At 48.8% G+C, this 17,354-nt stretch overlaps 1 protein-coding gene across 1 annotated transcript in view; it reads left to right on the top strand.

The window, feature by feature from the left end:
* The window catches only part of LOC140489276 (beta-1,3-N-acetylglucosaminyltransferase lunatic fringe-like), a 54,149-nt gene that overhangs the window by 21,031 nt on the left and 15,764 nt on the right, over positions 1–17,354 (top strand). The window contains exons 2-4 of the mRNA XM_072588647.1: positions 7,887–7,935; positions 16,830–16,932; positions 17,165–17,318. Of these exons, the coding sequence (XP_072444748.1) occupies positions 7,887–7,935; positions 16,830–16,932; positions 17,165–17,318 (306 nt within the window). The remainder of the gene's footprint in view (positions 1–7,886; positions 7,936–16,829; positions 16,933–17,164; positions 17,319–17,354) is intronic.

The raw sequence follows: 17,354 nt of genomic DNA on the forward strand, positions 1-17,354 counted from the left end.
GCTGCTTCACAGCACCAGGTTCCCAGGTTCGATTCCAGCCTCTGGCGACTGTCTGTGTGGAGTTTGCACATTCTCCCAGTGTCTGCGTGGGTTTCCTCCGGGTGCTCCGGTTTCCTCCCACAGTCCAGATCAGGTGAATGGGCCGTGGTAAATTGCCCATAGTGTTAGGTACATTAGTCAGAGGGAAATGGGTCTGGGTGGGTTGGTCTTCGGAGGGTCGGTGTGGACTGTTTGGGCCGAAGGACCTGTTTCCACACTGTAGGGAATCCAAAAGGCATCTGGATGGGTATATGAATAGGAAGGGTTTAGTGGGATAGGGGACAATGGGATTAGATTAATGTAGGATATTGGTCGGCATGGACGAGTTGGACAGAAGGATCTGTTTCGGTGCTGTATAATTCTATGACTCTGAAACTATATCTAGCTCCTTCATGAAAATGTTTGATATCTTCACCTTAACTGCTTTCTGTGGCAGAGAATTCCACAGGCTCACTAGGGTAAAAATATCTCTCCTCATCTCAGTCCTGAATGACCTGCCCCATATCTTTAAACTGGTTCTGGACTCCCTAGTCATCGGGAACCTAGCGTTGACCCTGTTTAGTCCTGTTAGAATTTTATAAGTTTCCATGAGAAACTCCATCATTCTTCGTAGTTCCAGTGAATCTAGTCCTAACCGCTCCAACCTTCCCATCATCAAAGGAATCAGTCTGGTAAATATTTGTTGTACTCCCTCCATAACCAGAACATCCTCTTTCAGATAAGGAGACGTAATCCTTTGATCTATTGCCCAAACTTAATTTAAAATAAATTTCTGGACTTTCCTTCTGAAAAGTGATTCATATTTTCTCTATCTCAGTCATGTTGTCTTTGGTTATTATTGGAATCGTCAAAGAATCCCTGGAGCGTGGAAGTAGGCCATTCAGCCCATTGAGTCCACACTGACTCTCTGAAGAGACCTGCCCTACATTTCCCATGGATAACCCCCTGGCCTACATATCCCTGGACACCATGGGACAATTTCGCCTGGCCAATTCACTCTGTCCTGCGTGTCTTTGGACTGTGGGGGGAAACCCTCGCAGACACTGGGAGAATCTGCAAACTCCACACAGAGAGTCACCCGGGCGTGGAATTGAACCCGGGTGCGGTGACGCAGCAGTGCTAACCACTGAGCCACCAATTAAATTGGCTGCTGCTGCAAAGAGACGAAACGTCAAAAGATTTTTTCTAGAATTCATCAGGGCTGGGATACATGAAGACAAGGGAACAGCAATTTCTCCAGCATGAGCTGAGCGGGCAGATTGGCCTGAGCGTGGCTGACGTAGGACCTCAGCAGAAACCTTTAATAAAACAAAGAACTGCAGAGGCTGGGAATCTGAAATAACAAAAACTGCAGGTGGAACTCAGCAGGTCTGGCAGCATATGTGGAGAGAGAGAAAAACCAACGTTAGAGAGTGTAGAGTCCAATCACCGTTCTTTCGAACAGAAGACTCCATGTTAACTGTGCTTTCACTGAACTCAATATTAACCCCACTTCCTCTCTGAAGTATCTTTTGAAACCCAGCATCAAACCATGCCCCGTCCCGTACCAATTAAATAATTAATGAATGACCGGCTCTGCCCACCAGGGGCAGTGTAGCGATAACTAGGGAGAGAAAGATGGCGAGGTTAAATCAAGATGGAGTTCGATGGAGGGTGGTCGGGTCGAGTTCCAGCCCCTCTGGTGCCCACCCGTCTCTCTGTAGACAGGCAGGAGGCTGGAGGAACACAGCAAGCCAGGCAGCATCAGGAGGGACAGGCAGGAGGCTGGAGGAACACAGCAAGGCAGGCAGCATCAGGAGGGACAGACAGGAGGCTGGAGGAACACAGCAAGGCAGGCAGTATCAGGAGGGACAGGCAGGAGGCTGGAGGAACACAGCAAGGCAGGCAGTATCAGGAGGGACAGGCAGGAGGCTGGGAGAACACAGCAAGACAGGCAGCATCAGGAAGGGGTTGTTTCAGGTGTAACCCTTTTTCAGGACTGGGGGTGGGTGTAAGAGGTGTTGCACATAAAAGTGGGAGGGGCTTAGCTGTTTCCAGCTCCCCCTCTTCCTCCTAACTCAAGGAGGAATATGGTATGGACATATTCCTTTCATCTATAAAGTCCTGTGGGCAGAAGTATGTAGTTTTTAGGGCACACACATTAATCATGCTGTGAGCCTGGCTGATCATTTTTAACTGGTTTCAAGTGGAAGTGTTAGCACAGCTCTGGTTGAAGTCCTGTGCTCACAAATAATTAATCAGAGCAATGTACAGCATGGAACAGACCCTTTGGTCCAACTTGTCCATGCTGACCAGATAGTCTAACCTAATCTAGTCCCATTTCCCAGCACCCGGCCCATATCCCTCTAACCCCTTCCTTTTTATATACCCATCCAGATGCCTTTTAAATGCTGTAATTGTTACCAGCCTCCACCACTTCCTCTGGCAGCTCATTCCATACACGCACCACCCTCTGCGTGAAAAGGTTGCCCCTTAGTTCCCTTTTAAATCTTTGCCCTCTCTCCCTTAACGCTATGCCCTCTAGTTTTGAACTCCCAAACTTTGGGGAAAAGACCTTGTCTATATATCCTAGCCATTCCCCTCATGGTTTTATAAACCTCTATAAGGTCACCCCTCAGCCTCTGACTCTCCAGGGAGAACAGCCCCAGCCTTTTCATGCCTCTCCCGATAGCTCACACCCTTTGTGTAATGATCCGATTTTGGAGTTTAATCATTTTCATATTTGTTGTTTTCTGTCCTCTGATTAGCCTCAGGTTGCCAGAGCTGGGCCGATATAGCGTAGTGTAGTAAGGTATTCCAAGCTCTTTCACAGGTCTGTTATTGAATAAAAATTGACATTATACCTTGCAAAAAAACGATATTAGGATAGTTGCCCCTTACATCCCTTTTTAAATCCTTCCTATGTCACCTATAACCTATGTCCTCTAGGTTTGGAATCCCCAACCCGAGGGAAAAGACCTTGACTATTTAGCATGGCCCCCTCATGATTTTATAAGGTCACCCCTCGGCCGCTGACTGTAATACAGCATGGAAACAGGCCGTTCGGCCCAACTCGTCCATGAGTCTATATTGGTGCTAATGGGAGTCGCTCCCTCCCAAATGGTTGAAGGGTATATTGAAGGGTACTATCCAAAACATAATTAGAAAACGTGTCCCCATGGGTGTTCCTGTATTATTCTCTGTACCGGTTCTGCCCGCCTTTGTTGGCATGTGCTTTCTGAAGGTGGACTTGGTGAATTGTTGTCCTGCGTTAGTTAACAAACGGCATATGTAGCACAAAGCAAATTCCCCTTGCACTGTCTTCAATCTCATTTGAAATGCTGAAAGAAATTAACCATTCACTATTAGATGCACTGACTGATTTTTTTTTTGAAGGTTAGATTCCCTACAATGTGGAAACAGACCCTTCGGCCCAACAAGTCCACACCGACCCTCCAAAGAGTAACCCATCCAGACCCATTTCCGTCTGACTAATGCACCCAACACTGTGGGCAATTTAGCATGGCCAATTCACCCTAACCTGCACATCTTTGGAATGTGGGAAGAAACAGGAGCACCCGGAGGAAATTCACACTGACGCGGGGAGAATGTGCAAACTCCACACAGTCACCCCAGGCTGTGCTATTGAAGCCCTGCCCAATTTTTACAATCTCTAACAAGACAGCTCCCCTTCAGTCGGAAGGGTCCTTCTGACGTAGGGCCACTGGACCCGAAACATTAACTCTGATTTCTCTCCACAGACGCTGCCAGACCTGCTGAGCTTTTCCAGCACTTTCTGTTTTCATAGCTCCCCTTCGCTGTCTGTTTAGAATCGTTGTTTCCCTGTTCTACACCTCCCCCCCGCACATGAGCTTACAGCTGCTCAGTCCTGAAACTATTCTTGTCTGTCGACCTTGGATAAGGTGGTCAGTCCACACCAATTCAGGTTTGGGTTTTATGTGTCTGAGTCGTTCGGCCTTTTGTGTGTCCCTGGTGGTCTCTTCGAGCGGGAAGTTTCCGGACTGACAACTGAGACGGTTTCTCAGAAATACGAGCCACAGCCACGTTTAGAGACAGCAGCAGGACATAAACTGTGCTTTAAAGCCACACTCGTGTGGTCAGCCACAGGGAGGGGCTCTGGGTTTATAGAGACGTGGAGTTTTACAACATGAAAAGTGGCCCTTCAGCCCATTGTGTCTGGAGCCTGTCATCGAGCATCTATCTATTCTTGGGGCAAGGGGCAGTGGCACAGTGGTTAGCACTGCTGCCTCACGGCGCCAGAGACCCGGGTTCAATTCCCGCCTCAGGCGACTGACTGTGTGGAGTTTGCACATTCTCCCCGTGTCTGCGTGGGTTTCCTCCGGGTGCTCCGGTTTCCTCCCACAGTCCAAAGATGTGCAGGTCAGGTGAATTGGCCATGGGAAATTGCCCGTAGTGTTAGGTAAGGGGTAGATGTAACGGTATGGGTGGGTTGCGCTTCGGTGGGGTGGTGTGGACTTGTTGGGCCGAAGGGCCTGTTTCCACACTGTAAGTAATCTAATCTAAAGTACCTTTACTAGTCAAGGTGTAGAATGGAAAAATAAAGAGTTTATTCTGGAACTGCATTTAATGGTGGCTTGGCAGCAGCTGGTGCTACTGTGTAGCCTCTGCTGGTTGACTCTGTGTCAGGAGAAGGTGACTGCACCAGAGACCATGCGGAGCAGATTCACCAGGCTCTGTGGTTGGACCATTTCCACTCTGAGCAGCCACAGGACAGGCTGGAGGTGTTTTCCCTTGAGCAGAGAAGGCTGAGGTAGGGGGAACCCGATTTCAGGTGCACAAAAAGTTCTGAGGGGCGCAGACGTAGGAAGAAACCTTTAGTGGTGGGGTCACCACGTGAAGGTAAGGAGCAGGAGGTTTAGAGGGGATTTAAAGAAAGCTTTTCTTTTTGTCCTTCCCCCACTCAGAGGGTGGTCAAACTGCTGTCGAAAAGGGTTGGAGAGACTGGAACTCTCAAAATACTAAAGAAATATTCAGCTGAGCATTTGAAACACTGTAGTACACACCAAACGCTGGAAAATGGGATCAGAATAGAATTGCAGAATCCCCCCCCCCCTCAGTGTGGAAGCAGACCATTCGGCCCATCAAGGCCACATCGACCCTTAGAGTCCCAGCCAGACTCACCCACCCACCTATGCTATCCCTGCTGGAGAAACTCGGCAGTGGGGGAGAGAGAGGCAGAGTTAACACTTTCAGTCCAGTACAACCCCTCCTCAGAGCAGGTCATTGCTTTGTAACCTGGCTCTGTTTAAAATCAGGAGACAGTGAGGGCTGCAGCTGCTGGAGGTCAGAGTCGAGAGTGTCTGCTGGTGGAAAGACACAGCAGGTCAGGCAGCATCCAAGGAGCAGGAGGGTCGACGTTTCGAGTGTAAGGCCTTCATTAGGATTCCTGATGAAGGGCTTATGCCCGAAGCTTCGACTCTTCTGCTCCTCGGGTGCTGCCTGACCAGCACCAGACACTCTTGACACTGTTTTAAATAAACCAAGTCATCAATCCTTGTTGAGCGGTTACTTATTAGAAGATGATCAGTAACCTGACCAGTGGTGTTAAAGGTGCAGTTAGCTCAGCAATGATATTATTGACTGGCAGAGCAGACTAGAGGGGCTGAGTGGCCTATTCCTCCTCCTAATTCCTATCGATGTATGTTCAAGGTGTAAAAGGCGCTATGCGCATGTATCTTCTCTTTGTAAATCCTTTTACAGATTAGATTGGAAGGGCATGGGAACAGGCCCTTTGGCCCAACAAGTCCACACCGACCCTCCGAAGAGCAACCCACCCAGACCCCCATTCCCCCACCCCTCATTTACTTCTGACTAATGCACCTAACACTATGGGGCAATTTAGAATTCACCTGACCTGCACATCTTTGGATTATGGGAGGAAACCCACACAGAGCCAGAGAGAACATGCAAACTCCACACAGGCAGTCACCCAAGGCTGGGAATCAAACCCGGGTGCCTGGTGCTGTGAGACAGCAGTGCTAACCACTGAGCCACCGTGCTGCTCCAATTTACAATTGCTTATTTCGAAGAGGGAGCGTGAGAGAGAGAGACAGACAGACAAAGTCCCACAGTTGATGGACTAGCCTCAAGTACAATCCTTTTGACTAATAGCCTCCCTGGCCCGTCTCTTTATCTCTGCCGCTGTATGATGTCTAAATCCCGTCCTGGTGGAAAATGGTAGAAGGATTTAAGAGGAGCTGTGAGCTGGCGTGGAAATCGTGTTGAATGAGATCCACGTCTGGCCATGCTTAAACAAGGCCTAGCTGTAGGCGCGCGCACACAAAGCCTGTCGTCTGGTTAAAGGCACTCTGTGGAACAGCCTTGTGTATGGCACGCTGTCAGTGGATGGAGTCCCCTGACTGCACTGTTAACAGGATCAGTTCCACTCCTTTCTTTCAGAAAGCCATGGTGCGGCTTTTCCCCCGCTTGGTGGTGAGGGAGAGGTCAGCAGTGGGGAGGAGGGGGATGGGGCAGGGCCTGTGATTGGGGGAGTGGGGTGGCGTGTGGCTCGTCGGAAGGGCCTCAATCACAGTTGCAGCTGATGGAAAGGAAGGCTGTTGGAGGAGAAGAGGAACGTGCTGTGAGCAGTAGCCTTGAAGAGACGTACAGAATGAGGAAATGGCTGGCCCTTCTGCTCAAAGCGACGTGGCTATTTCTGTTGTCTCACTTGTGTATTGTTCCTACCCATCTTCCTGTTCTCACTAAGAAACAGGAAGCCTCTGCTAAGTACAATCAGCAACCCACACCACCGTGTAATCCGCGGAGCGGGTGCTATCATCCTTCTGATCTGTTTACGTTCTCCATCCTCTCTCCTCAGAGTGGTACTGAGCATCCATTTTTCCAGAGGGTCAAGCCAATAGTACTGGATCAGTGTACGAGGGAGATTCCAGACCAGTAGACAAACTGGTCTGACACCAGTAACACTAGTCACTGGGCCACTAATACGGGTCCTGCCATCAGTAACAGCAATCATATTGGTCTCGGAGCCAGCACTTTATGGGAACAGTAACACTGGTCACTGTGCCAGTAATAATGCTCTTGGAGCCAGCACGGGTTATGGGTCCAGTAACAATGGTCACTGTGCCAGTAATATTGGCTTTGGTGCCCCCACTTGTATGGGACCAGTAACACTGGTCGCTGTCCCAGTAGTATTGGTTTTGGAGCCTGCACTTGTGTGGGACTAGTAATATTGGTCACTGTGCAAGTATAAAGTCCAATAACCTTATCATTTCCTTATTCCGAATGTCACTTCAAGGCCACTGCTCGCACCACTGAGGAGGTTCCTCTTCTGCTGCTGGGTCTTTGACCATATTGTTAATATTTATAAAGCATTCATCAATCGCATCCTCTCAAAGTTTGGTAATGGGGAAGAAACCTGTACAGGGACTTCAATCCCTGAAGGCTTCAGGCTGCACAAGTGTAAAAACAGGCATCAAAACTGGAAAGTCAGGGCCTTATTCTGATCCTTGTTTGTGAGCAGTTCTGGAGGAGGTGAAGGGGAAGTTGGTGAGGTGTTAGTTGCCTCTCAGGGGTGGTTAGACCCGACAGAAGGCCATTCAACCCATCCTCTCCGGCTCTTTGTTTGAGACATCCACTTGCCCTCACTCTCCCAATCCCTTGTCCCATAGCCAGTAACACAAGAAGTGTTCGGAAAAATGCCGTATCCAAGAGGAGGGTTTATAGCAGGGGTTTGGTAAGTTGGTGCCAGCTACCCTGTGTGTTGATGGGTTATTTTTGTGACAACTTTAGGAAGAGTTTTTATTTAATTGTTCTGCGCATTGAATTCCAGTTGTGTGCTAATCTTTTCTCTCTCCGTTGGTTCCCAGACTTATATCTTCACGGATGATGAGGATGAGGAGCTGACAATCAGGACAGGTGAGGCCTACTCCTCCTCTGTTTGTTCCAAACCAGTCCCTGCAGGGATACACAAGGGGCATGTGGGGCACCTCAGTGAGTCATAACTGGTGAACGTGGGGAGGGCACAAGTGATGTCCGAGCCGGGTGTTCCTATCCAGTGGAAGAATTGAACTATAAGAGCAGATCAGTTTGAAAATTATCGTGGAGGCACCATGCGCCTTGAACGAAACACAGAATCAGGCCATTCGGCCCATCAAGTCCTCAGCGAAACACTCAACAGCATCTTGCCCAGATCTAGCCCCCCTCTCTATCCCCACAACCCTGCAATTCCCCACGGCCAATTCACCCTCACCTGCCCATCCCTGGTCACGATGGGACAATTTAGCTCGGCTAATTAATCTAACCTGCACATCTTTGAACTGTGGGAGGAAACCCACGCAAACGCACAGACAGTCGCCCGAGGCTAGAATCGACCCGGGTCGCTGGCGCTGTGAGGCAGCAGTGCTAACCACTGAGCCACTGTGCCACCCATGTAAACCTGAGTCTTCAACCACAACGTAGACTCTTTTCAACCTGACCAGATTAAATTCTCATCCAACCTTCCATTGGTTAAATCGGTTCCCATGTTCTTCATTGCTCCTGATGTTTATAATAACTCCCTTAATGCTACAGGGCCTGAGAATTTAGTTTAAATTTGTTTTATTCAATCAAAGTAAAAAATATATCTACATAAACATATCCTTCCTTTATCACTGCACGAGCAAACGTGTACAATTTATTGAAAATGCCTGAAGAAAAGAATGAGAATGGTTTTTATTTTTTATTTGACCTCTTCTCAAGCAGAGCTAAAGGATTTTGTGTTGCTAATGTTTTTATCGTGTGGTGGGATTCACAGAATCACAATTATTTAGGTGTGAAAGGAGACCATTTAGCCCCTTATTACCTCCATTAGCTAGGGCAGCTGTATTGTTTAGTGCTAATCTCCTGCTTTTACCTCCTATCCCTGCATGCCATTACTATCCCAATATATAACCATCCAACACTCTCTCTTGAATGATTTAATTGAACCTGCCTCCACTGCATTTGCAAGGAGAAAGTGAGGACTGCAGATGCTGGAGATCAGAGCTGAAAATGTGTTGCTGGAAAAGCGCAGCGGGTCAGGCAGCATCCAAGGACCAGGAGAATCGACGTTTCGGGCATAAGCCCTTCTTCAGGAATGAGGAAAGTGTGTCCAGCAGGCTAAGATAAAAGGTAGGGAGGAGGGACTTAGGGGAGGGGCGTTGGAAATGCGATAGGTGGAAGGAGGTCAAGGTGAGGGTGATAGGCTGGAGTGGGGTGGGGGCGGAGAGGTCAGGAAGAAGATTGCAGGTTAGGAAGGTGGTGCTGAGTTTGAGGGATTTGACTGAGACAAGGTGGGGGAGGGTAAATGAGGAAACTGGAGAAATCTGAGTTCATCCCTTGTGGTTGGAGGGTTCCTAGGCGGAAGATGAGGCGCTCTTCCTCCAGCCGTTGTGTTGCTATGGTCTGGCGATGGAGGAGTCCAAGGACCTGCATGTCCTTGGTGGAGTGGGAGGGGGAGTTGAAGTGTTGAGCTACGGGGTGGTTGGGTTGGTTGGTCCGGGTGTCCCAGAGGTGTTCTCTGAAACGTTCCGCAAGTAGGTGGCCTGTCTCCCCAATGTATAGGAGGTCACATCGGGTGCCGCGGATGCAGTAAATGATGTGTGTGGAGGTGCAGGTGAATTTGTGGTGGAAATGGAAGTGTCCCTTGGGGCCTTGGAGGGAAGTAAGGGGGGAGGTGTGGGCGCAAGTTTTGCATTTCTTGCGGTTGCAGGGGAAGGTGCCAGGAGTTGGTGGGGGGTGTGGACCTGACGAGGGAGTCACGGAGGGAGTGGTCTTTTCGGAACGCTGATAGGGGAGGGGAGGGAAATATATCCCTGGTGGTGGGGTCCGTTTGGAGGTGGCGGATGATATGCTGTACATGGAGGTTAGTGGGGTAGGAGGTGAGGTCCAATGGGGTTCTGTCCTGGTGGTGGTTGGAGGGGTGGGGCTCAAGGGCGGAGGAGCGGGAAATGGAAGAGATGCGGTGGAGGGTATCGTCGACCATGTCTGGGGGGAAATTGCGGTCCTTGAAGAAGGAGGCCATCTGGGTTGTACGGTTTTGGAACTGGTCCTCCTGGGAGCAGATGCGGCGGAGATGAAGGAATTGGGAATATGCAATAGATGGACATGGAGATGGACTCCTCCATCGCCAGACCATAGCAACACGACGGTTGGAAGAAGAGCGCCTCATCTTCCACCTAGGAACCCTCCAACCACAAGGGATGAACTCGGATTTCTCCAGTTTCCTCATTTCCCCTCCCCCCACCTTGTCTCAGTCAAATCCCTCGGACTCAGCACCGACTTCCTAACCTGCAATCTTCTTCCTGACCTCTCCGCCCCCACCCCCTCTCCGGCCTATCACCCTCACCTTGACCTCCCTCCACCTATCGCATTCCCAACGCCCCTCCCCCAAGTCCCTCCTCCCTACCTTTTATCTTAGCCTGCTGGACACACTTTCCTCATTCCTGAAGAAGGGCTTATGCCCGAAACGTCGATTCTCCTGCTCCTTGGATGCTGCCTGACCTGCTGCGCTTTTCCAGCAACACATTTTCAGCTCCACTGCATTTGCAGGCAGTTCATCCTGCATCCTAACTACATGCTGTGTGGAAAATACTGATCTCACATCACCATTGCTGCGTGTGCTCATCAAATTGGGATGTTACCTGCTGCCTATGGTAGGGATTGAACTGTGCGACGCTGATGTTTTGCAGCAGCATCTGCCGGCTACTTGCTCTTTCTCTGTAAGAGAGCTTTCTTTACAGTGTGAATCTAATTGGATAATACACAGTGCCACCTCAGAATCTACTGGATTCTAGGAACAGCAACTTTATAGTCTTCTAGTATGAAAGGACTTAGATATTCCTGATGAAACAATCATTTTCTGTAAGGTTTTTATTTTGCCTTCATCAGGACAATTTGCAAGAATGCCAATTTGAGCTGGGGAAAGCCAACGCTTATAACTGCATGAGAGGAGAGTAATGTTGATTGGTAAATGTCAAGGCTCTTGAATTGGTATTCTTGCACGTTATCCTGATAAGTGCAAGATTAAAATCTTTGACAAAATGTGTCTTTTTCCTGAAAAGCTTTTGAGTGTAGGTCTTGTAGAAGCTTGTAAAATCATGAGGGGTATAGATAGGGTTAATGGTAGCTGTCTTTTCCCTGGGATGGGGGAATTTCAAGACTAGGGGGTACATTTTTAAGATGAGAGGAGAGAGATTTGAAGAAGATAGGGGCAAAGTTTTACATGGAGGGTGCTTAGTGTGTGGAATGAACTTCCTGAGGAAGTGGTTAATGTGGATATAGTTAGGATGTTTAAAAGACATTTGGATAAGTACATGATTAGGAAAGGTTTGGAGGGATATGGGCCAGGAGCAGGCCGATGGGACTCGTTTAGTTTGGGATTATGGTCGGCATGGACGAGTTGGATCCAAGAGTCTGTGTCTAAGCTGTATGGCTCTATGCCCATCGATTCTGTGAAGTGACTGTGCAGCTTTTGTTGCAAATGTGCATTAGAGATTGAAGATCACCCCCACACCCCACCCCCAACACACGCCGCCACCCCGCACCCCACATACTCACGCACCCCACACACTCACCACTCCAGCTGGGGCCTCACCACATCCTGGACAGCCCCAACATAACCTCCCTGCTGTTGTGCTACAACTGATGAAGACCTTTGTAACCAATCTATTAACCTGTCCTGCTGCCTTCTGGGATCCGTGGACAAGATCCCCCAGTTCCTCTAAGCTTCCTGGTGTCTTGCCATTAATTCCTAGGCCTCTGGGTTTCTAATCCAGTGACATTAACACCACGCCACCATCTTCTTTCTGTGTACCCTTTCTCTTGTCCCCCTTCCTTGTTGAGAGAATGTTCCAGTGCCCCTATCTTGCTCTGTGACCTTCCCCCTATGAACCTTAGGGCTAGGAGTAGGCCATTCAGCCCCTCAGGCCTGCTCACCCACTTAATGTCATCCTGATTGACCTCCTCTTGGCTTCAACTCCACTTTTCTGACACTCTCTCTATTAGCCTTTAACCCGTTACTAACTAGAAATCTGTCTGTCTCTTTAAATGTACTCAACGTCCCAGCATCCATTGCACTGCGATATATTGAATTCCATAGACACATGACCCTTTGGGAGAAGTAATTCCTCTTGGCCTCTGTTTTAAATCTGTCACCCCTGAGCCTAAAACCGGGACCCCTCATTCTGGATTGCCCCGCAGTGGGGGAGAAATGGAATCATCCAGCACGGAAACAGAACCCTTGGTCCAACTAGTCTGTGCTGAACATAATCCCGAACTAAACTAGTCCACCTGCCTGCACATGTCCCTCCAAACGTTTCCTATCCATGTATTGATCCAATTGTCTTTTTGAAGTTCTGCCCCTATCCACCACTTCCTCAGGAAGTTCATTCCACAACCCACCCCCCTCCCACACCCTCTGTGTAAAAGATTTGCCTCTCATGTCTTCTTTTAAATCTCTCTCTTCTCACTTTTCTTGAAATCCCCCATCCGGAAATGACAACTATTGTTAACGCTATCTCTTCCCCCTCATTGCTTTATAAACTTCTGTAAGGTCGCCTCTCAATCTCCTACATCTATTCAACATCTAGATGCCGAAACTGCCCTGTCTCTCCTGCTGTAACAAGCCTTTCATCTCTGGAATTAATCCTGGTGGGGGGGGGGGGGGGTGGGGGGGGGGGGGGGGGGGGGGGGAGGGGGGGAGGGGGGGAGGGGGGGGGGGGGGGGGGGTGGGGGGAGGGGGAGGGGGGGGGGTGTTCCACCTCTGAACTTCATCCTTGTCTATTGAAGATGCTTCCCATCACACAGTCTGATGTTGAAGTCACTGGACTCAAAACGTAACTCGCTTTCTCTCTCTGCAGGCGCTGCCAGACCTGCTGAGTTCCACCAGCACTTCCTTTTTTTTGTGTGTCATGTCTCCGGTGCCTGTTGTTCTTTATTTTATTTCGTATCCCAATTCTTGGTGACTCCCTCTCTAATTCAGCACTTGTTCCTGTTTCTTTTTGTTAAATGCTTTGTTATGTTAAATAACTCTTGTTATGTTAAAAGTCTTTAGTGCAGTTTCTGGATTAGTGGTGCTGGAAGAGCACAGCAGTTCAGGCAGCATCCAAGTAGCTTCGAAATCGACGTTTCGGCAAAAGCCCTTCATCAGGAATAAGCTTTATTCCTGATGAAGGGCTTTTGCCCGAAACGTCGATTTTGAAGGCTCCTTGGATGCTCCCTGAACTGCTGTGCTCTTCCCGCACCACTAATCCAGATCTGGTTTCCAGCATCTGCAGTCATTGTTTTACCTCTTTAGTGCAGTGCCTATATTTTGGAGCATGCCTCATGTGCTTGTGTTAGTATGAATGGATATGCAGGGCATGGGGCCGTCTGGCAATGGTGCTGATAATCTCTCTCTGTCTCTGTCAGGGTCATACTGCACAGAAAAGGCGGTTCGGCCCATCGACTCTGCACTGACCTAGCTACCACTAAACGTGTGCTAATCCCGATTTCCTGCCTCTTGAATGTTATGATATTTGAAGTGTTCATCCAAATATTGTGAGGTTTTCAGCCTCCACTACCTCCCCAGGCAGTGCATTCCACATTCCTACCACCCACCTGAGTGAAAAGGTTTCGTTCCCAAATCCCCTCTGAATCTCCTGATCTTTACCTTAAAACTATCATGATTGACCCCTCAACCAAGGGGAACAGCTGCTATTGAATCACCTGTCCTTACTCCTCATAACATTGTGCACATCGTTTATGTCCCCCCCCCCCCCCCCCTTAGTCTTTTCTGATGTATGGAAAACAATCCAAGCCTATCCAGTCTCTCGTTATCACTCAATTGCTCCATCCCAGGCTACATGCTGGCGAACGTTATCTCTACCTCCTCTGGTGCTATCTCACTATGTGTGTAGTGTATTGATTACCCTTCAGAGTGTGTCGTACCGTAGTGTTTTATGAGGGAATACACATGCACTCTCACACAAGCATTCAGTACATAGATGTACACACAGATACGCACTCTCTCACACGTAGACACTTTCACATATAGACACTCTCTCTTATACATACACGCATACTCTCACACATACATGCACACATGTTAATGTTCACATTCTTTCACATACTCTCTTGCACGCACGCGCACACTCACTGTCTTTCTTTTTCTTTCTCTCTCTCCCACACACTCACCCTCTCTCTCTCACACGCACACAGTCTCTCTCTCTGTCACACAGTCTCAGTCTCTCTCTCTCTCTCTCTCTGTCACACTCACTCACACACCGTCTCTCTCTCTCTCTCTCTCTCTCTCTGTCACACACACACAGTCTCTCTCTCTCTTTCTCTCTCTCTCTCACTCACACTCACACACACACACACACACACACACAGTCTCTCTCTCTCTCTCTCTCTCTCTCTCTCTCTCTCTCTCTCTCTCTCTCTCTCTGACACAGACTCACACACTCACACTCACACACACTCACACCCCCCTATCTTGCTCACTGTTTGTCTGGTTTTCCTTTCAATGTCCTGCATGGCATTTAAATACAAATAGTACGGGATGCAGTAAATTGCCAGGAAATGACTGCTCAGTTGAAACGAAAGACTGAACAAGCAATCAAACACATTTGTTTAAAAAGAAACTTGTTTTTCTATCACGCTTTTCAAGACCTCAGGAAATATAAGACTTTTCTCAGCTAATGTAGTCGACGTGTGAATCACAAAACACTAGCATCCAGGGTCAGTGGCTAATAGGGAAGGAAATGGCACATTGGCATTTTTTCAAAGCGATTGGTGTATATAAATGGGTGAGTCTTGCTAACACCATACAGCGCATTAGTCAGACTGTAATTGTGTTATGGTCCCCTTATCTAAGGGAAGGTATATTGGCATTAGAGGCAACCCAGAGGAGGTTTATTTGGCTGCTCCTGGGTGTGGAAGAACTGTCTTATGAGGAGAGGTTGAGGTTTGGCTTGTACGCAATGGAGTTAAGAAGAATGAGGGGTGACCCTTATTGAAATGTATCAGATTCTTAGGCACTTGGCAGGTTAGCTACAGAGAGGTTGGTTCTCCCTTATGGGAGACTCTTGGACCAGAGGGGACAGTGTCTGTATAAAGACAGCCCATTTAAGACAGAGCTGAGAGGAGTGAATCTGTGAAATTCTTTCTTTCAGGGGGCTGTCCAGCCTAGGTTATTTAAGGATTAGTCAAGTAAGATTAGATGGATCTTTAATCCAGAAGTGATTCAAGGATTGTGGGGAAAAGCAGAGTTGTGGGCTTAGATTAGATTAGATTCCCTACAGTATGGAAACAGGCCCTTCTGCCCAACTAGTCCACACCGACCCTTCGATGAGTAACCCACCCAAGCCCATTCCCCATATTTACCCCTGATTAATGCATCTAACTCTATGGGCAATTTAGCATGACCAATTCACCTGACCTGCACATCTTTGGACTGTGGGAGGAAACCGGAGCACCCGGAGGAAACCCACATAGACACGGGGAGAATGTGCAAACTCCACACAGACAGTTGCCCGAGGCTGGAATCAAACCCGGGGCCCTGGCGCTGTGAGGCAGCAGTGCTAACCACTGAGCCACCGTGCCGCCTATGAAATCAGCCATGATCTCTTCAAAAGGCAGAGCACAACTAATGGGCTAAAGGCCTACTTCTGCCCCTACATCTTCTGGTTGAATGGCCTCAGAGGGGGTAATGGTCTAGTGGTTTAATCACTGGGCTGTTCATCCAGAAGCCCAGTTAACATCCTGGGGAACTTGGTTCAAATCCTACCATGGCAGGTGGTGGAATTGGAATTTAATAAACATCTGGAATTAGGAGTCTAATGAGGACCATGAATCCATTGTCCATTGTTAGAGGAGGAAATAATCTGGTTCACTAATGTCTAAGGGAAGGGACCATCCTTACCTGGTCTAGCCTACATGTGACTCCAGACCCACAGCCATGTGGTTGACTCCTAACTGCTCTCTGGGATGGACAATAAATACTGGCCTTGCCAGTGACACTCTGATCCTGTGAATGAATAGAAAAGAAAGGTTAGTTTTGTGAGATAATAGATTGATAGGGGAAGGTTAGGTTGAGGAAAGGAGTGCTGGGTTTGGACAGAATGGCCATCTTCTATCGCTCAAATAGAGCCATAGAGATGTACAGCACAGAGACGGACCCTTCGGTCCAACCCGTCCATGCTGACCCAGATATCTCAACCCAATCTAGTCTCATTTCCCAGCACTTGACTTACATCCCTCCAAACCCTTCCTTTTCATCTACCCATCCAGATGCCTTTTAAATGTTGTAATTGTACCAGCCTCCCCCACTTCCTCTGGCAGCTCATTCCATCTTCTCACCACCCTCTGTGTGGAAAAAGTTGCCCCTAAGGTCCCTTTCAAATATTTCCCCCCTCACCCGGAACCTATGCCCTCTAGTTCTGGACTCCTCCACCCCGGAGAATTGACCTTGTCTATTTACCCTATCCATGCCCCTCATGATTGTATAAACCTCTATAACCTCTATCAGCCCTGACGCTCCAGGGAAAGCAGCCCCAGCCTATTCAGCCTCTCCCTATAGCTCAGACCCTCCAACCCTGGCAACATCCTTGTAAACCTTTTCTGCACACTGTCAAGTTTCACAATGTCCTCTTACAGTAAAATGAACAGGAGGTATGTTGGCTGATTCTCTTGCTCTCTGGTGTACCGAGCAGTTTGGCCGTGAGTCCGTGTGGATCACCGTCATTGGCTCTGAGCTATCTCGTGTTCATCATGTTAATGATGTGCTGCCTCTCCCCTCTCTCTCCGTCCAGGTCACCGAGTGATCAATACGAACTGCTCATCAGCACACAGCCGCCAAGCCTTGTCCTGCAAGATGGCCGCCGAGTACGACGTATTCATCGCATCCCGTCTGAAGTAAGTGTTGCGGGGTGGGGGGGGGTAGGAGGTGGGGAGACTGCAGCTGTGCGGAATGAGGAAGGGCAATCTCTGAAAACGGCATCTGAACATTGAGGACCACCCTCGCCCCCATGGAGCTCAGGGTGCTTGCACCTTGGGATGCCCCCTTCAGTGTCTGCGCAATTTACCTCAATGAGAGTTGCCCTCCCTTTAACCTCTAACCTCGGCCTTCCGTGTGCTGATCCCTCAGGTGGTTTTGCCACGTCGACGACGACAATTATGTCAATGTTCGCGCCTTGTTGAATCTGCTGTCAAGCTTCCCTCCAACGCAGGACGTCTACGTCGGAAAGCCCAGTCTGGATCGACCAATCGAAGCGTCTGAAAAATTGCCCAACAACAAAACGGTAAGTGACTTAAGAAAAGAAATGCTGCCTTTTCAG

This window comes from Chiloscyllium punctatum, chromosome 18, assembly GCF_047496795.1.
Source record: "Chiloscyllium punctatum isolate Juve2018m chromosome 18, sChiPun1.3, whole genome shotgun sequence".
NCBI classification, from domain to species: domain Eukaryota; kingdom Metazoa; phylum Chordata; class Chondrichthyes; order Orectolobiformes; family Hemiscylliidae; genus Chiloscyllium; species Chiloscyllium punctatum.